Genomic DNA, 18,526 nt, shown 5'->3' with positions numbered 1-18,526 from the left:
ACAGGCTTCAAATTTAGGACCACATGCATAGTTTTGTGTACCGAAACAAACTTTGTCCTTGACATTGACCTAGTGACCTACTTTCACATTTTTGAAGGTACAGGCTTCAAATCTGGACCACATGCATAGATTTGTGTTGTGTACGGAAATGGAATTTGACCTTGAGCTAGTCAGTAAGTCTTGAAATTTGGAACACTCAAAAATGGCACATTGGTGGGCGCCAAGATCACTCTGTGATCTCTTGTTTTGGGGAAGGTTTGTATGAACCATGTATACTAAATGTTTTTATTCCCACATGTAGGGAGACATATTGGTATAATGCTGTCTGTCAATGTGTCTGTCTGTATGTCACAAAGTTTGTCCACGCAATGCCTCCAACACCACTGGGTGGGTCTGCACCAAAGTTCACAAGAGCGATCATTTCCAAGCCTAGTTCTGCATATCATCTGCATTTTCTGATTCTATGATTTTCAGCAGAGTTATGGCCCATGATTCATCAAATTTTATTACGTTTTTGCTTTTCTCATATATTATTGAGCAGATTTCCACCAAACCATACTGTAGTTATCAGTGACAAGCCAAGTTATACATATCATTGCTTTGTTTCAGTTCAGAGATTTTCAGCAAAATTATGGCCTTTAATTTGTTGTTTATACCTTGTTCAGGCAACTGTTGAAAAACAACCTGGAGAAATTACACCAAACTTCACAAAAGTGATCATTACCAAGCGTAGTTATGCATGTGATGGGCATGATCTGGTTTGGTGTTTATCAGGAAAGTTATGACCCTTGATTCATTGGTTTTCTGTTTTAGCCATGTCTGTTATATAGTATGGCAGATTTCCATCAAACCTGAGTGCACTGTGACAAGTCTTAATATTCATCTCATCGGCATTTTCTGGTTCAGTGATTTTCAGCAGAGTTATGTCCCTTGAATTGTTGTATTTTACAGGGTTTACACACTTGTATACAGTTATGCTGAATTTCACCAATCGCACAAACTATTAGTGCGAAGCGTGGTTGTGCTCATTACCGTCATATTTGATTAAATGTTTTATAGCAGAGTCATGACTCTTGATTGGTTAAATTCTTTGATCTGTGTGACTTCTCCTATACCACTGGTTTGAATTCCACTAAGCTTCACAGGAGTTACCACTGCAAAGCCTATATAATGTTTATCATTAAAATGTTATTGTTCAGTGATTTTCACTGGACTTGTTGCCTTTAAATTGTGGCATTTTACAATTTATGTATGCTAAATGGTGGGAGACATAGTTTTTTTGTGAAAAACAATCTCTAGTTCTTTCTTTTTTGACTTCTTGCTTATATATCTGAAATGTAATGGTATTTTGTATGTCAGTTTTAATGTCACTGTCACAATATTTTTTGGTCATATTGTGACCTTCCAGCATTTGAAGGTGGGAGAAGACCCCTAGGTGCCCATCGGGGCATTATTTCTGGTAAGAGCGGGCACCTGGATAGAGCCACCTCATTCAAGGTTTTAAACCCACAACATTGAGGGAGTAAATAGATGACCCTTGTTTTAATGGTCTAAACATCGTGCATTATTATGTTAAAATATTTTTCAGCCAAAGAGCATCCTGTTTCAGCTGACTGTTTTTATGTACAAATGTAAAGTTCTAATTAGACATATACCAGATCATGAATATTTTTCTAGGGCTTTTTTTTTATATATTTTTTTTAAGAAATTGTGTTAAGTGATTTTCAGTAATTTTTCATCTCTGTTTTCTATGACAGTGACATTTACTATCCTTCAGTTGTCCACAAGTGTTGGTTTTCTGCTGGACTCGATGTTTGATTTTGCTGAACGATTTAACAAGTTGAACCTGAATGACGACGAACTTGCCTTATTTTGTGCTGTTGTACTTCTGTCTCCAGGTAAGACAATGACTCATCCTTTAACCCCTATCTTGCTAAATTTCTATAATGAACTTGTCCATCTTCCAATTTGGAAATGACCATTAATGGCTAAATAGCAAATAATGCAGATCTTGATCAGACTGCACAGATGTGCAGGCTGATCGTGATCTACACTGGTAGCAAAGGCAGAATCAGTTGTGTCCAGCATGGTAAGGGTTAATGTCTTAAATCAGAGCAGCTCAGATATTTAGTAACATTCATAGGTATAATATTTTCAGTTTTCTGATTGTTGAAAAAAGTTGATTTATTATCCTTATTCCTGTTCTTATTTGGCATAAATATATATCACAGCATTGTAGAGTCTGCTTCACCCTCTAGTGTCATTAGGGATCAAAAGAGTCCCTTTTCTAAGCCATGACTTTGACCTAACTTTGGATTTTATTTAGACTTTGCAAAAGTGTTTTTCACATCCATGCCTGTTCATGGGATGTTCAATGAATACCTGGAAAAGTGGTCTCATTTCTTTACATACCATAAAAAATTTATGAAGCTTAGTAATGTAGATAAGGGAATTTTTAGTTGATATGTCAATATTATATTTTATTAGCTCGACTATTCGAAGAATAGTCTAGCTATTCTACTCACCCTGGCGTCGGCGTCGGCGTCACACCTTGGTTAAGTTTTTGCATGCAAGTACATACAGTCATCAATGAAAGGCATATAGCTTTGAAACTTATTTCTTCTTTTTCTAGGTCAATTACCAACCTCTCTGGGTCAAGTCCCATAACTCTGACATGTATTTTGAGCAAATTATGCCCCCTTTTGGACTTAGAAAATTTTGGTTAAAGTTTTACATGCAAGTTACTATCTCCAAAACTAATGCAGATATTGATTTGAAACTTCACATGTGTCTTCGGGGTTATAAAACTAGTTGATAGCAGCAAGTCCCATAACTCTGACTTTCATTTTGGCCAAATTATGCCCCCTTTTGGACTTAGAAAATTCTGGTTAAAGTTTTGCGTGCAAGTACATACAACTATTTCTAAAAGGCATATAGATTTGAAACTTATTTTTTCTTTTTCTACATCAATTACCAACCTCACTGGGTCAAGTCCCATAACTCTGACATGTTTTTTGAGCAAATTATGCCCTCTTTTAGACTTAGAAAATTTTGGTTAAAGTTTTACATGCAAGTTATTATATCCAAAACTAATACAGATATTGATTTGAAACTTCACATGTGTCTTCGGGGTTATAAAACTAGTTGATAGGATCAAGTCCCATAACTCTGACCTTCATTTTGGCCAAATTATGCCCCCTTTTGGACTTAGCAAATTCTGGTTAAAGTTTTGCGTGCAAGTACATACAGCTATTACTAAAATGCATATAGATTTGAAACTTATTTTTTCTTTTTCTAGATCAATTACTAACCTCACTGGATCAAGTCCCATAACTCTGGCATGTATTTTGGGCAAATTATGCCCCCTTTTGGACTTTGAAAATTCTGGTTAAAGTTTTACATGCAAGTTTCTATCTCCAAAACTAATGCAGATATTGAATTGAAACTTCTCATGTGCCTTCGGGGTTATAAAACTAGTTGATAGCAGCAAGTCCCATAACTGATATGCATTTTGGTCAAATTATTCCCACTTTTGAACTTAAAACTCTTTTGATATTTAACTTTTTTGGGTAATATTTTCCTGCTTCTGGGTCAATATTTCGAATAGTCGAGCTTGGCTGTCTTACGGACAGCTCTTGTTTTGAGAAATAATCAGTAAATGCTAGTCCATAAACAAGGTCATGTGACTTAATGCGGCCAAGTTTTGTTTCCTTTTTGTCTTGCACTTGCTTAAACATTACATGGCATTTACTTTTTTCAAGCCGCATGTTCTTAAATAAGGTGAAAATTTATGTGAAATGTAAGCGTTTCACAAATTACGTCAAATTATAAATTGTGATATCATTTAAATATTTGGCAGGCATACTAGGTTGGTTATCACCTTAAAGTCAGTGTTAAACGGAAATATGGAATAGCATTTTGTGTTTTGAATTAAGAATTAGGTAAAGAGACAAATGCTTTGCAGTAGAATATCAGTTGTTGTTTGTGTCTATTCAGATCGTCCAGGTTTGCGACAAGTTGACCAGGTAGAGAAAGTACAGAGTAAACTCACAGAAAGTCTACAAAACATAATCAATGCCAACCACAAGGAGGATAATACTCTCTTTGCTAAGCTACTCATGAAAACAACAGATTTACGTACCTTGAATGCTCTTCATTCTGAAAAAACAGTTGGTATGTTTCTTAATTACCTCTTAACGTTTCAGATTTTTGTATCTTTTTCATTCGGAAAAGAACTGTTTGTATGTTGCTTAAATGTACATGTAAAAAAAGGAAAGATTATAAGACTCTTTGAATGATTGTAGCTGCAGATGGGAATATCTGTCTTAAAAGTAACTGTGCACGTGGTAATGAGGCTGTTCCAGGTTACAGCTAGAACAGTTACCTGAGAGCAGATATTCCCGTTTGCGCGTACAGCCAGTGATAGAATTTTTTTCTTCCATGACATATTCAACAAATAATAGTAGAAGTAAAATCAAACAATTGACTTTAAGGAAAGGACAACCGTAAGCTAATTAATTCTCTTATCACACTTGTTGTATATTATTCATGTAATGACTTTAACAAATAAAATATATGTTTAAACCAAACATATTACTTTTTATACCACTTTTTTCTAACACTAGCATTTATATATGTCCGTTAAACAGGACATAATATGTGAACAGCTGACATCCACTAATGTTGTCTGCTTTCTAACTAAAGTGATTCTTATTGAGGGTTCACTAAACTTGGTCACGATGTTTGCAGGCGTAATATCTCAGCATAATTAGATAACCAGCTGGATTTCCCAAAGACTGCTGTTAATGAATGGCCCTTGAATTACTAAATAATAACAGTGTCTGCTCGCAAACTTGAGCAGTTTGTGTCCAATTTTCACCAAACTTGGTCACAAGGTTTATGGTTATAATATCTCAGCCAAGTTCAATAACCAGCCAGATACACTTTGAATAGTTAAAAATTGCGAAAATTCACAGTGCCAGCTGTCTAACTTGAGCAGTTTGTGTCCAGTTTTCACCAAACTTAGTCACAAGGGTTTGGTTACAATGTCTCAGCCAAGTTCAATAACCAGCCAGATACACTTTGAACAGTTACAAATTGCGAAAATTCACAGTGCCAACTGTCTAAGTTGAGCAGTTTGTGTCCAATTTTCACCAAACTTGGTCACAAGGTTTATGGTTATAATATCTGAGCCAAGTTCAATAACCAGCCAGATACACTTTGAATAGTTAAAAATTGCAAAAATTCACAGTGCCAGTTGTCTAGCTTGGGCAGTTTGTGTCCAATGTTAAATAAACTTTATATGGGCTTAACATCTCATCTAAGTTCAATAACTGGCTGGATTGTCCCAGAGACTGTTGTTATGGCACTTGACATGCTGACCCAATTTTCACCATTCTTGGTCACAATGTATATGGGCATTGATGTCTCGGACAAGTTTAATAACCAGCCAGATACTCCCAGCCACTCAGGAGTTATGACCCATGAATTACTTGAAATTGCGAAAACTGACAATGTCCACTTAATAACTTATGCAGTACTTATCCAATATTCACTAAATTTTGTCGGAATATTTATGGGCATAGTATCTTGGCAAAGATCGATAACCAGGTGGATAGTCTTTGTTGTTGTGGAGTTATGACCCTTGAATAAGTTGAAATTGAGAAGATTGACAGTAGGCTGCTCTGTAAGTAGAGTATTTACTGTAAAAACACTTATTTTCGCTTGGTCAAAATTTTGCGAATTTGAAATTTTGAGTACTTTCACGTAATTATAAAAATGGTATCATACTTGAATTTGAATTTTACCAATGGTGAATATTTAGGTGAGGATTAATTAAGAATATAGCGAAAATTAAACTCTCGTGTAAATTTTTGATTTTACAGCAAAAGTAAAGAGTAATTAGCTGTGACAAGCATATTATATTGTAACAGTTTGCCGCTCTTGTTACAGCATTGGAAATTTCCATTTGTAAAAAGGAAATACGTCATAACTTTACAAAGGGAACAGCGTAAGAGTTCAGGTTTTGTTGTTTGTTCAGCAGTTGAACATTTATATTTTTTTTTTCACAAAATTATATTTTTGAACTTAGAAACATTCTATTACATAGCCCCTTAAAAATACCTTAAACATACCTCTACATCTACAGAAATATGCTAAGAAACAGTTTTGCAGTGATACATCTGCTGTAAATTCAACTCTCAGTAAAGTGCATAAATTATAGGAGATTTTATGACCTTTTCTAATCATAGACTTTGTTTGTTAGTTAAAGCTTCACAGAGTACAAAACAAATCTGCTTCAGAACTTGAAGAAAAATAACTATCTGACGTCAAGAAATATACAGAAAAAAAGGGATAACTATATTAAAACAATCTTGATTTGTTTTGCTGTGCTTGTTATTTGAGGAAAGTCTCAGATGCATGTATAGCTGACAGTGCGTACTTTGTAAGTAGGGTTATATAATATGTATAAATAAGAAGTTGATGGGATCGCCCCCCCCCCCCCCCCAAAAAAAAAAAAAACCAACAAACACACACATACACAAAAAGATGCGAACGAAATGCTTCATTCATGAAGTTTATAATATAATCTATTACACTTATTATTACAGGTCCTTCAGAGAGAAGTGACGACAGTTCGGTGGAAATGCAGGATTCTCAGTCTGATATTAGGTATGTTAATACAAACTTTTAACCTTTACCCTGTTAAATTTCTGAAATGGACTGGTCCATCTTTCAGTTTGGGCAGTACCACTTATTATTCAAAGGGGTGTTCACTAAAAATTGACTGACAATGAACAGTGCAGACCATGATCAGACTGCATGGATGTGAAGGCTGATCTTGGTCTGCACTTGTCGCAAAGGCAGAATCACTGGCCGCCAGCAGGCTAAAGTAAAAGTAGCATTCCTCTCCATGCAGTGTAAAGTATTCTTGTTTTAATGTTGAAATTAAAACAAATTACAACATCATCATAGATATTATTCAGTCAAATTTTTTGAAGCCACTAGTAGGGTCTCAGTGAAATTAATTCCATAAAATAGTTGCCAATTCTTTTCTGTGATGTTGTGTATGCTACATTTAATGTTATAAGAGTAGTAACACGTGTAACTTAAGTAAACATAGGCACTGGAAATATCTGACAGAGATGCTCTTGATTGTCTCCCATCTAACTAAGAGGCCAGCACTGGTTCTTCCTAGGAAACAGAGTTTCTCATGTATAGATGCTCTGCACTTAGCATATGAAAAACAAGTTTGTTGATTTTGAAAGAGCTGGACATGCCTGTAATTAACCCTTAACATGCTGGACACGATTGATTCTGCCTTTGCGACCAGTGTAGATCATGATCAGCCTGCACATCCTTGCAGTCTGGTCATGATCTGCACTTGTCGCTATTCAGCCAATATCTTTTTGGTAAGCACCCCTTTTAACAGTTAATGGGACTGTCCAAATTGGAAGATGGACAAGTTCATTACAGAAATTTAGCAGGGTAAATGTTAAAAGATTCCTCTATCTCTCTTCTCGGGGGCTTTCTCTTGCTCTGGTTCTCTGGTGAGATTCTCTCTGTGTCTGAACTAAAACATGTTTGAATGTTTCTTATGATAAGGGTACTATATAAATCAGTTAATGATATAAATAATGATTATATATATATATATATATCTAGGGGTGAATGCAAAAGAGGTCTAAGTGTAATAAATAAAGAAGCTGTCTTCGAATCACTTGCTCCTCACGGATGTGAGTTCAAGCCTCGCTCGGGGCATTGAATTCTTCTTGTGAGGAAGCCATCAAGCCAGCTAACGGAAGGTTGGTGGTTCTACCAGGGTGGTTGTCCATGATGAAATATGGTTCTTCTCCAAGTTTGAAGCTGGAAAGTTGAGGTATGGCCTATATATGTGTTGATGCAATGTTAAACCCAACAAAAATGAACAAAATATATCAATACTACCAGTATCGTAACTTGTGAAAGACATGGGAAGGTTTTATTTCACCAGAAGATTTTCGCAGAACTCAACACATTGTTATTCTGCCAACTGATGAACTATATATAAGTGATTTGTTATTTGGTGTAAAGAAATGGCTGAAGTTTTAGATATTGTCTTTAAAAAAGAAAATAAACATACCTCCATTTCAGATCATTATAATGGCTTTCAAGTTGTTTTAAATTAGAGTACAGAAAAAAACAACATTGTGAGTCAGTTGGCCGCATGCTGAGTTGCTAATCATGTACTTCAATAACTTCCTTGCTTACAGTAAATGTTAGCATCAAAGCACATGGACTGACGTGTGTGGTTCTTCCTCATTTTTTAGTTGCTAACAAAATGTTCTGGGTTTGTTGAAAACATGGGAGAATGTGTTTGCAAACACATACTGACTGTGGACCAGTAACAGGGCAAATTGTCATATTTTTCCATCATTATTTTCTCAGAAAATACTTCACATAAAATGAAAACAACACCACATAAATTTCAGCTCCTACTACATGCAAATGTAATCAGAAATACATAGTGACGTAACAGAACGTGTGCCCTATGACATCAAATGAGGTCATAGAGGGAGCAATTTTCCCCTTGTAGTAACCCAGTAGTGGCACAAATATTTTTTTAAGATTTCCTGTTACTTTGATATTGATATAAGTAAATAATTTTTTTTACAAAGGTCTCTGTCGTTAATCTTTCAAACAATTCAAAATAACCGGACTTTCAGAAGCAACTACTAAAAGCAAGATGGACTAACCATCATTTAATTGAATAACACAAGTTCTTGATAAGGTGATTAACTGAAGACAACAAATTTACAGTTGGTACAACTCCTCAGCCCCAACCATCCACCACACAGAAAACTGAACTGTAGGGCTTGTTCAATGTTGATAAACATTACCTTTTGGCGGAATTCATATTTTTAATTTAAAAACCTGTTTTTACAGTAATTATAGCAAGAAATGGGAAGTTTGGCTAAATTTACATTACTGTAAAATCTTTTAATTTCGTGTGCATGAAATTTTGTGGTTTTGTTCAAAACGGCAATTTCATAGGGATATGAATTCGTGGATTTCAACTTTTGAACATAGTGAATGGGAATTTTACTTGTTCGTTGGGATTAAATTTCGTTGATTGACTCAACCACCAAATCTACAAAAATTAGTCCAGTCCATTTTAGAAATTTAGCAGGGTAAATGTCAAATGATAGGCTTAATGTGCAAAAGCCTGGCACAGGAGTCTTTTTTGGAAAAACATCAAAGGTTTTAGATGGAAGACCTGTGGATTAAATGTGGATGATTCATATCTACTCTCTTAACCCTAGATTGCTGTGTCAGCTTTAAACAAGCATTTCTTTCTGCTAATTGGGTTTCAACGTCATTAAAAAGGTGACTTTCCATCGTGAACTGGTATAATGCTCTCCTGAAGTCAGAGATAATGACCCCCTTGTTTTTGCTTACTACAGCTTGAAAAATCCAGTTGTTAACATAAACAAGACTAATTTTTACTGGAAAAATACAGACAAAGTTCATCAGGGACAATACCTGTCTTCTCAATATGACCAGACAAAATCAGTCCTGTGATTTTTCGAAACAATGTAAAGATTCAGCAAAAAGGGTGAATTTTAATTATTATCACTTTATTCAATTGTTATACTTAATTGCGAGTATAATAATTATGATATAAGGTTTTAGATGATATTTCAGTGGGAATTATGTCATTGAACAGACAGGATTTTAACATACTTTCATTAATACTTGATTATATCTTGACAGACTTAAGTTGAAACTGTATAAAGGATGTGGAGAAATATTTTATGAAGACTCCTGAGTGTATTAAGTTAGAATATACCCCTGAAAAACTGAGTGTATTAAGTTAGTAGAATATACCCCAGTAGAATATACTCCTGAAAAACCGAGTGTATTAAGTTAGTAGAATATACCCCTGAAAAACCGAGTGTATTAAGTTAGTAGAATATACCCCTGAAAAACCTAGTGTATTAAGTTAGTAGAATATACCCCTGAAAAATAGGGAGATGAAATAATCACCTTGGTCATAAACTCTTGGGCTCAAAAATTACCTAATGATCCCATGCAGCAGAATTATCAGGGTGGTCATAATCCCCTCAGTGGATAGTCAAATAAAAAATATTTGTGGAATCTATTATCTTATTATATAGAGGTAATTTTCTTGCAGTTATGAGAAAAGTTAACATAATGTTACATGAAAAGATCTCAAACTACAAGGTAATTGTCTAATAAAAACAAGAGCTGTCGGAGGACAGCAACGCTCGACTATTTAACAGCCTTGTCGCTTGAATGAATAAGAAAGTTGAAAAAGGGGCATAATTTAGTAAAAAAGTAAAATAGGGTTATGGAACTGCATAGTGCTTATCAGCTCATGACAGTGAACTAGTGTGTGAAGTTTCAATCCTTTCCCATTAGTGGATACTGAGATACCAGCTTACATACAATAACTTAACCAAAAATTTCTATGTTGAAAAAGGGGCATAATTTTGTAAAAAAGCAAAATAAAGTTATGGGACCTGCTTTGGGCATGTCAGATCATGACAGTGAACAAGTGTGTGAAGTTTCAATCCATTCCCATTAGTGAGTACTGAGATACCAGCTTACATACAAAACCTTAACCAAAAAATTCTAAGTCAAAAAAGGGGCATAATTTTGTAAAAAAGCAAAACAGAGTTATGGAACCTGTGCAATGTAAGTCAGTTTATCACAGTGAATAAGTGTGTGAAGTTTCAGTCCATTCCCACAAGTGGTTGCTGAGATACCAGCTTACATACAAAAACTTAACCAAATCGGGATGCGGACGCCGACGCGGACGCCGACGCATGGGCGAGTCCAATAGCTCTACTATTCTATGAATAGTCGAGCTAATGAGAAAAGATCTTGAAATAACTGAAAAGTTTTTGTAATTGTGAGAAAGCACCTTGTTATAACAAAATAATCATAACAAGATCTCATCATTACAAGAAAAGATCTCTATGGGGGCTAGGGGAGCAAAGGTCTTCTTCATGGTGAAATCGTAAAACAAGAAAAACAGGGGGAGGGGTGAGGGTTGGGGATAGCAAATGCCTGTTTCTGAAATAACCACTAGGGGGCAAATTTTGGCATTTTGGCTGGGATGCATATATGTCCATCAGTCCACTTTTTAATTGGGCTGCAAATGTAATAGTTTGTGATATTAAAAGCCAACTGTCATTTTCAGTGATAATACTTTTGTTGATTTGATCATTTGCTGTGATCCTGTCAGTAAGTTTTACTTCTGGAGAAGTCTTTTGTTCCCAAATTTGTTTTTAGCTCGACTATTTGAAGAATAAGTAGAGCTATCCTACTCACCACAGCGTCAGCATTGGCGTCACACCCTGGTTAAGTTTTTCGTACCAGTCCACATTTGGACAAAACCTATTGAGATAAAGCTTTAAGGTAATTCTGCACGTTCGGATCGAAAATTGTTCTACAATGTAGAATTTGATTAAACTCTGATTTTTCAAAACTTCAGAATAGATCTAGAAAATTCAGTAAATAAAGACGATAGGGTCGTGCGTGTGCTTGATTTTTTGTTAGACTGATTTGAAAAATTTGGACCTCACGAAATATTTCATAATGGAAGTCTATGGGAAAATCATAACTTTCATAACATTTTTGCAAATAGAATTTTTTTCTAAAATGTAGATTTTGATGACACTTCTCACAGTTGTAAATCAACACGTGGCCTATAGTTTGGTGAAATAAATGTATGGGTCCGTATGCTTATTTTTGAGATATTTGACCGTGAATAAAGTGAACCTTATATTTCACGCTAATTTTAAGACATAATAATTATTTCGAATTTTTAACGTGTCATATGTTTTAATATAGGCTAAATAATGGCCCCTTTTAGTTAAGTTTTTTGTACCAGTTCATATTTTGTGTAAACTGTTTGACAAATGGCTTTGAAACTTTTATCACTTGTTTATTATAACAGTCTCTATCTGTACACAAGAGTACATAAATCTGTCAACTATTTTGGCTGAATTTTTGCCCTTTTTGGACTTGGAAATGGGTACAAATTTCATACAAGTCCACGTTTTGTCAAAAATTTTTGATAGGCAGCTTTGAAACTTTGAGCACTTCTTTATTGTCATGATCTCCATCTGTAGGCAAGAGTGCATAACTCTGTCACCTATTTTGGCTGATTTATGGCCCTTTAAAGACTTGGAAATCAGTTAAATTTTTCATACCAGTCTATATTTTGCCTAACCTGTTTGTCATATACCATCATAGTCTACATATGTAGGCAAGACTACATAGCTAGGACAAGGACTTAGTTATGGCCCTTTATAGACGCCTGTCTCTGAAAGAGATTATTATGTGAACACCTGTGGCGGCGGGTGGTTGGCGTCGAAAGCATGTCCGCTCTCTAAGTCGAACAGTTTTCATCTGATCTTCATCAAACTTGCTGACAATGTTTGTGGGCATAATATCTCAGTCAAGTTCGATAACCAACAAAATCGCCCCAGGCACTCTCGGATTATGGCCCATGAATTACTAAAAAACTGCAAATTTAGCCGTGTCCACTCTCCATGTTGAACAGTTTTCATCCAATCTTCACCAAACTTGCTGTCAATGTTTGTGGGCTTAATTTCTCGGCCAGATTCGATAACCATCTAAATCGCCCCAGGCACTCTTGTATTATGGCCCTTGTATTACTCAAAAAACTGCGAATTTAGCCTTGTCCGCTCTCTAAGTTGAATAGTTTTCATCCGATCTTCCCCAAACTTGCTGACAATGTTTGTGGGCATAATATCTCAGCCAAGTTTGTTAACCACCCAAATCGCCCCAGGCATTCTTGGATTATGGCCGTTGAATAAGACCAAGTTCGATGACGGGCGTATTTTGTGATAGTCTGGCACTCTTTTTTGACATGGAAATAAGTTTCACATGCCATTCCATATTTTGTCTAAACTGTTTGATATGTTGCTTTGAAACTTTGAACACTTGCTTACCATCATGGTCACACATTGCCATATAGTGCAAGAAGTATCCAAATCCACAAATGCCAGTACATTGTTTGTCTTATCTATTTTTCTTCTTTTGTCTGAAAATCTCTGGTAATATTTTGACCCCATACTTCCATCAATTCTTCGAATAGTTGAGGGCGTTGTCAACAGACAACTCTTGTTAGCACCACTACTACAATTGCAAATCGCTGCTTGAGATCCAGTACTTCACCTATTATCAACTTAAAGAATGTGTGAAATCAAAGTTATTTAGGATTAAGATATGTGGTTATTATGTATATAGGACACAACCCTCCCAGACAAAATCTCCTCTGCTCAGTTTTACCAAGGCAGACAACAGGGGGATTTTGTATTGGGGAATTTGTTGAGAGTGAAATTAGGTGATCACTGACCTGGAAGGGAGGCAACCATTTAATGGAAGTCATTTATAGAATACTACAATAATATTTGTCACGGAATGGGGGAGAATATTCAAGTTGGCAGTGTGTGACAGGTGGCTGCTTATTCAGGTATTAAATGCCTACGCTACTATTTTCTATGTAAAAACAACAATTTATAACATATTTTTATCAGCATTTCTGGCCTTTCACTTCCAGCAAGACTACCCTTGTCTTGAAGGTCTGTCTATAGGCCATAAAAAATACCAAAAAAATATGGGGTAGACCATAATGCAATGAAACCATGGTCACGTGACTGAGACACGCTAATATTGTGTAGGTAGACATCAGAAAATACATACTTTCACTTTCATTTTACCAAACAGCTTTGGCTCAACTTTTGAAGCATATAACGTAGCTTAAAATCATCTGCAGACATTCCTCTTTACACATAAGCATCAATAAAGCTTATATCTGGCATGAAAATGGCCTTTACCAGGTGGGAAAATTGCACTATATATTGATATGGACTACATTTGAGTGGACCACGGAGGCATATCCGGCCAGTTACTACCTTCATGCCTTCAAGGTGACCATGAGGGATAGTGATAATTCTTGCCCAAATGAAAAAGCTGTTTGAGCTATAACTCTTATGAAATTAAATCAGTTCACTGTATCTCAGGATAAAAGTATGAAGATAAGCAAAGTGAGGCTCGATTTAACTGATAAGTATCATCTTAAATTTATATTGTTTACATGTCTCATTCCAGATCTGAAGATTTAACCCCGTCCGACTCATTGTCATCCATAAACACAATTACATCCTCGTCAACTATGGACACTGCCAGTTCAATGTACGATAGTAATGGCTCATTAATTCATCAACAAAACAGATTCTCAGGAGAGAGTCCTCATCAGCAACAAATTGTGCTCAAAACTCCCTATGGGACATTTTATCGTGAAGATACAGGGTATTATGGGATGGTTCCTGATCAGCCAAGACGCAGATGTCATACACTTGATAGAGATTCACAAATTTCTCGGCCAAGATTACACACGATTGAAGAAGGCTCGCGAAGACGTTACACAATGGATAGAGAGTATATATCTAAAGTGGTTGGGAAGTTAAGTGACAGGCTTGAAAAAAGAACACATGTTAATAGCATGCCTGGGTCTGTAAATAGCTCAGCATGCTCTTCACCAGTTCCTATACTTGAAGAACAGTACACATTCATGAACAGAAATCGTGATTTCATTCCAATTTCCACGCCAGATTCTAGTGCATGTAGTTCGCGGACAAGTCCGTCATTTCATAAAGACACTCTCCAGCCATTTGCATCTTCACCAAACTCACCTCGACCGCGTTCGGGTTCCATTGGCACAGATGACTTTGGCCCAATGCAGCGACCGCGTTGTGCAAGTTTCCATGTCAACTCCGAAGGTCATGCTGCTCAAGGTCGTTCATACACAGATGGAGATTATTTGACAGCAGACGGTCAGCAGTACAAAATGTCTGCTGAAATGAGGCGTGGAAGTGTCGGGGCATCGTATAACCTTCATGCGAAAAAGAAGTCCTTGTTGGTTGATAGGCATCCGGCATACCTGTCGCAGAATCTGATGCCAGATGCTATGTTTAGAAAATCAGAGAAACAGAGGTCACCACTGGCCCTGGATGATTCTAATAAGGTATTGTTGTTTGTCATTTAGATTTAAATAGCTCAGGTGATTAATCATGCATTTTATTTTATCATTTTAAGTTTACCTGTAAGAAATATATTGAGAACTATCCTACTCACGTTATGCAGGTTCCTGATAAGAGTATTGATGCATTGCTATTTACCTCTGTTACTTCTGTGTGAATTTACTTTAAAAACTTTAAGCAGTTGTTCCTTATCACTCACATCAAATAACACAAGAACCATAGCTTATGCCCCCATTTTACTTAGAATTTCAGGTTAAAGTTTTGATGCTCTTTAAGTCTACTTTTCATGAACATCATGATGACACTTCATCAAACTTGGTCTGTTGATTATCTTTGTAAAGCCTTGTCTCAATTTTGTTCAAATGGGGGCTCTTGGCTATAGCTAAAAATAAAAAAAGAACCTTAAATGACTTCTTCTCATGAACATCTTGATAGATCTTTTTCAAGACTTTGTCTATAGTATCATTATAAAGTCCTCCCTTTAATTTATTCATGTGGGGGTACTTGAACCCTTTTATGATGGAAATCTTAGTAGTCAATTGTGAGTATTTGATGATGCATGCATGCATCAAACCAAAATGTTTGTCATGGTTTGAGACCACCAATTGTTTTCCCATAGACATCCATAACAGTCATTATGCATGTACGGCGTTCCATAAATCAAAACATGTATATCTAATCACATATTTTTCAAGAAATATCATCGTCCCAACAAAATATCGGACAAGAAACATGTGAATAGTGATACTTTAAGTAATTTTCATGTGAATGAGATGACCCCCTGTTTACCTCGTTGTCATGATGGGAGAAATTCCTTTGATAAAACTTTTCCAATACACATAAAATGTAGAAATTTTTGTTGAAATGTATTATGAAATACTGTAAATGCAGTAAAAAATTTCATTGTTTAAAAAATCATCACTTCTTGGGTTTGTATACATGACTGACCAATCAGAACAGACAAGCAGTACCTTATTCCCAATTATGCAAAGCTACTTTTTTGTGCTATGGAACAGATGGGTTGCAGTTCAAACCCCACGGAGAGCCTAACATTTTTATGGGAATAAAAAGGTAATTTTAATGCCATTGAGTCAAGGTCACTGTTATTAAAACTAAATAAAGATAGATCTTTTTCTCATTATGATCATCAAACAGGTGGTTCTGGTTTATAATTTAAGTTTGGACAGCAAACTTGTGTGTAGATAGCTTTTATCAAACACAAAGGTTGGGAATATATTTGGGGATCACTCAGGTCAGGGTGAAGGTCACTTTAACTGAAAGTAGAAAAATGGTGTATGCCCAATACCTCTAGTTTGGTATGAGATGACTTAATTAATTTGCTGAGTTTGAAAGTTGCTCTGTGGCTCAGTGGTCTTAGAGTACTGGGATAAAGGAAAGTTGCTCTGTGGCTCAGTGGTCTTAGAGTGCTGGGATAAAGGAAAGTTGCTGTGTGGCTCAGTGGTCTTAGAGTGCTGGGATAAAGGAAAGTTGCTCTGTGGCTCAGTGGTCTTAGAGTGCTGGGATAAAGGAAAGTTGCTCTGTGGCTCAGTGGTCTTAGAGTGCTGGGATAAAGGAAAGTTGCTCTGTGGCTCTGTGGTCTTAGAGTGCTGGGATAAGGAAAGTTGCTCTGTGGCTCAGTGGTCTTAGAGTGCTGGGTATAAGGAAAGTTGCTCTGTGGCTCTGTGGTCTTAGAGTGCTGGGATAAAGGAAAGTTGCTCTGTGGCTCAGTGGTCTTAGAGTGCTGGGATAAAGGAAAGTTGCTCTGTGGCTCTGTGGTCTTAGAGTGCTGGGATAAAGGAAAGTTGCTCTGTGGCTCAGTGGTCTTAGAGTGCTGGGATAAAGGAAAGTTGCTCTGTGGCTCAGTGGTCTTAGAGTGCTGGGATAAAGGAAAGTTGCTCTGTGGCTCAGTGGTCTTAGAGTGCTGGGATAAAGGAAATTTGCTCTGTGGCTCAGTGGTCTTAGAGTGCTGGGATAAAGGAAAGTTTCAGTGGTCTTAGAGTGCTGGGATAAAGGAAAGTTGCTCTGTGGCTCAGTGGTCTTAGAGTGCTAGGATAAAGAAATCTTTTGCACTCAGGAACAGATGGGTTCAGATCCCACTGAGCGCCTAATTTTTTTTTTATAAGAAAGTCATTATAATGCCTTTGGATCAAGGTCAAGGTCATAGTTACCAAAATAGTTTTTTTTTCACTTTGATGATCAGAAAGGTGGTTACCAGTTTATAACTGTTGGCGTGATGCAATGTTTGAAAACCTAGTTTTTGTTCAATTTCCATGTTTTCTGATTTTAGCTCAACTGAGTATGTGTGGGTGAACAATTATAAATGATTCGATTTTACAGTGTCTGTTGCTGTCTGATGTGCATCCTCCAGAGGTCACAATTTTTCCCAATCTTAGTGAAACTTGGTCAGAATGTTGCCCTAAATGAAATCTGAAAATATTTGGTAATTTTTCATCTTAGATAAAAAAAACTAGGTCAAATTATATGAAACCTTGTTAACATTTTTGAGGCCACATTTCCTACTTGAACATCATGATAACTTTATCAGTGTTCTGCCACTATGAATTCTAGGTCAGTTTTTGAAACTAATTTATCTCTGTCAAAAAAGTAGTTCAGTAGGTCATACCATAGGAAGGTCTTGTTACTACTCAAAAAGGCTGCATTTTGTAACTGATATTCATGAGACTTAGTCTTTACATTTGTCTGTTTAAAATCTAGGATACATTAAATTAATTAAATTTTGTAGCTAGGTCACCAGAGTAGCAGACTAAGCCACAAGGTCAGATCATTGGAATAATAGGCTGATGATCTGTCTGATTTACATAAAACATGGTTAAAAGGTTTGTTTACATGAAAAAAAAAATTTCAAATGGTAAAACTAAAAATATCCTCACAAACCACAAGGTTGCATTGCAATAATTTCACAGAAATGTTCCTTTTGTTTCCCTCTACCAAATGCCTTGAAATCATTCTGTTTTGTTGAACAAAAACATGGCTGCCAATGGGAAGGGCCAGTTTCTTCTCTGTGGCTGTATAGAAAACTTTGAAAATCTTCACCCAAGAAACAACTGGCTCAATTTTAAAATGGTTTCACAATAATGTTCATTATATACATTCCGCCAGTGTCTTTCATATATTCTGTTTCATTTAAAACAATTTTGCACTCCTATTCATTTAACACCCTTATATAATATGGGAAAGTTTGAAGAACTGCTGGCCAGATTTTGAAATAATTCAAAGCCTTATTCCTTACATAACCCTCTACAACATTTCTTTAAGACAAGTTGATTTGTTACAAACATGGCTGCCTAGGGGCAGGGCTAGTGTTCTCTATACAGCTGTAAGGCTGCCAAGTGTCAGGGCTAGTGTTCTGTATACAGCTGTAAGGCTGCCTAGTGTCAGGGCTAGTGTTCTGTATACAGCTGTAAGGCTGCCTAGTGTCAGGGCTA

The 18,526-nt window shown here is 36.2% G+C and overlaps 1 protein-coding gene across 1 annotated transcript in view; it reads left to right on the top strand.

The window, feature by feature from the left end:
• Window positions 1-18,526, top strand: part of LOC123538336 (uncharacterized) — a 66,670-nt gene that overhangs the window by 30,218 nt on the left and 17,926 nt on the right. Inside the window, exons 8-11 of the mRNA XM_045322357.2 lie at window positions 1,778-1,898; window positions 3,997-4,173; window positions 6,612-6,672; window positions 14,149-15,064. Coding sequence (XP_045178292.2) covers window positions 1,778-1,898; window positions 3,997-4,173; window positions 6,612-6,672; window positions 14,149-15,064 — 1,275 coding nt within the window. The remainder of the gene's footprint in view (window positions 1-1,777; window positions 1,899-3,996; window positions 4,174-6,611; window positions 6,673-14,148; window positions 15,065-18,526) is intronic.

Source organism: Mercenaria mercenaria, chromosome 18 (assembly GCF_021730395.1).
Source record: "Mercenaria mercenaria strain notata chromosome 18, MADL_Memer_1, whole genome shotgun sequence".
Lineage (NCBI taxonomy): Eukaryota > Metazoa > Mollusca > Bivalvia > Venerida > Veneridae > Mercenaria > Mercenaria mercenaria.
Note: the sequence above shows the minus strand (reverse complement) of the source record. Positions and strands in the feature narration are given on the sequence as shown.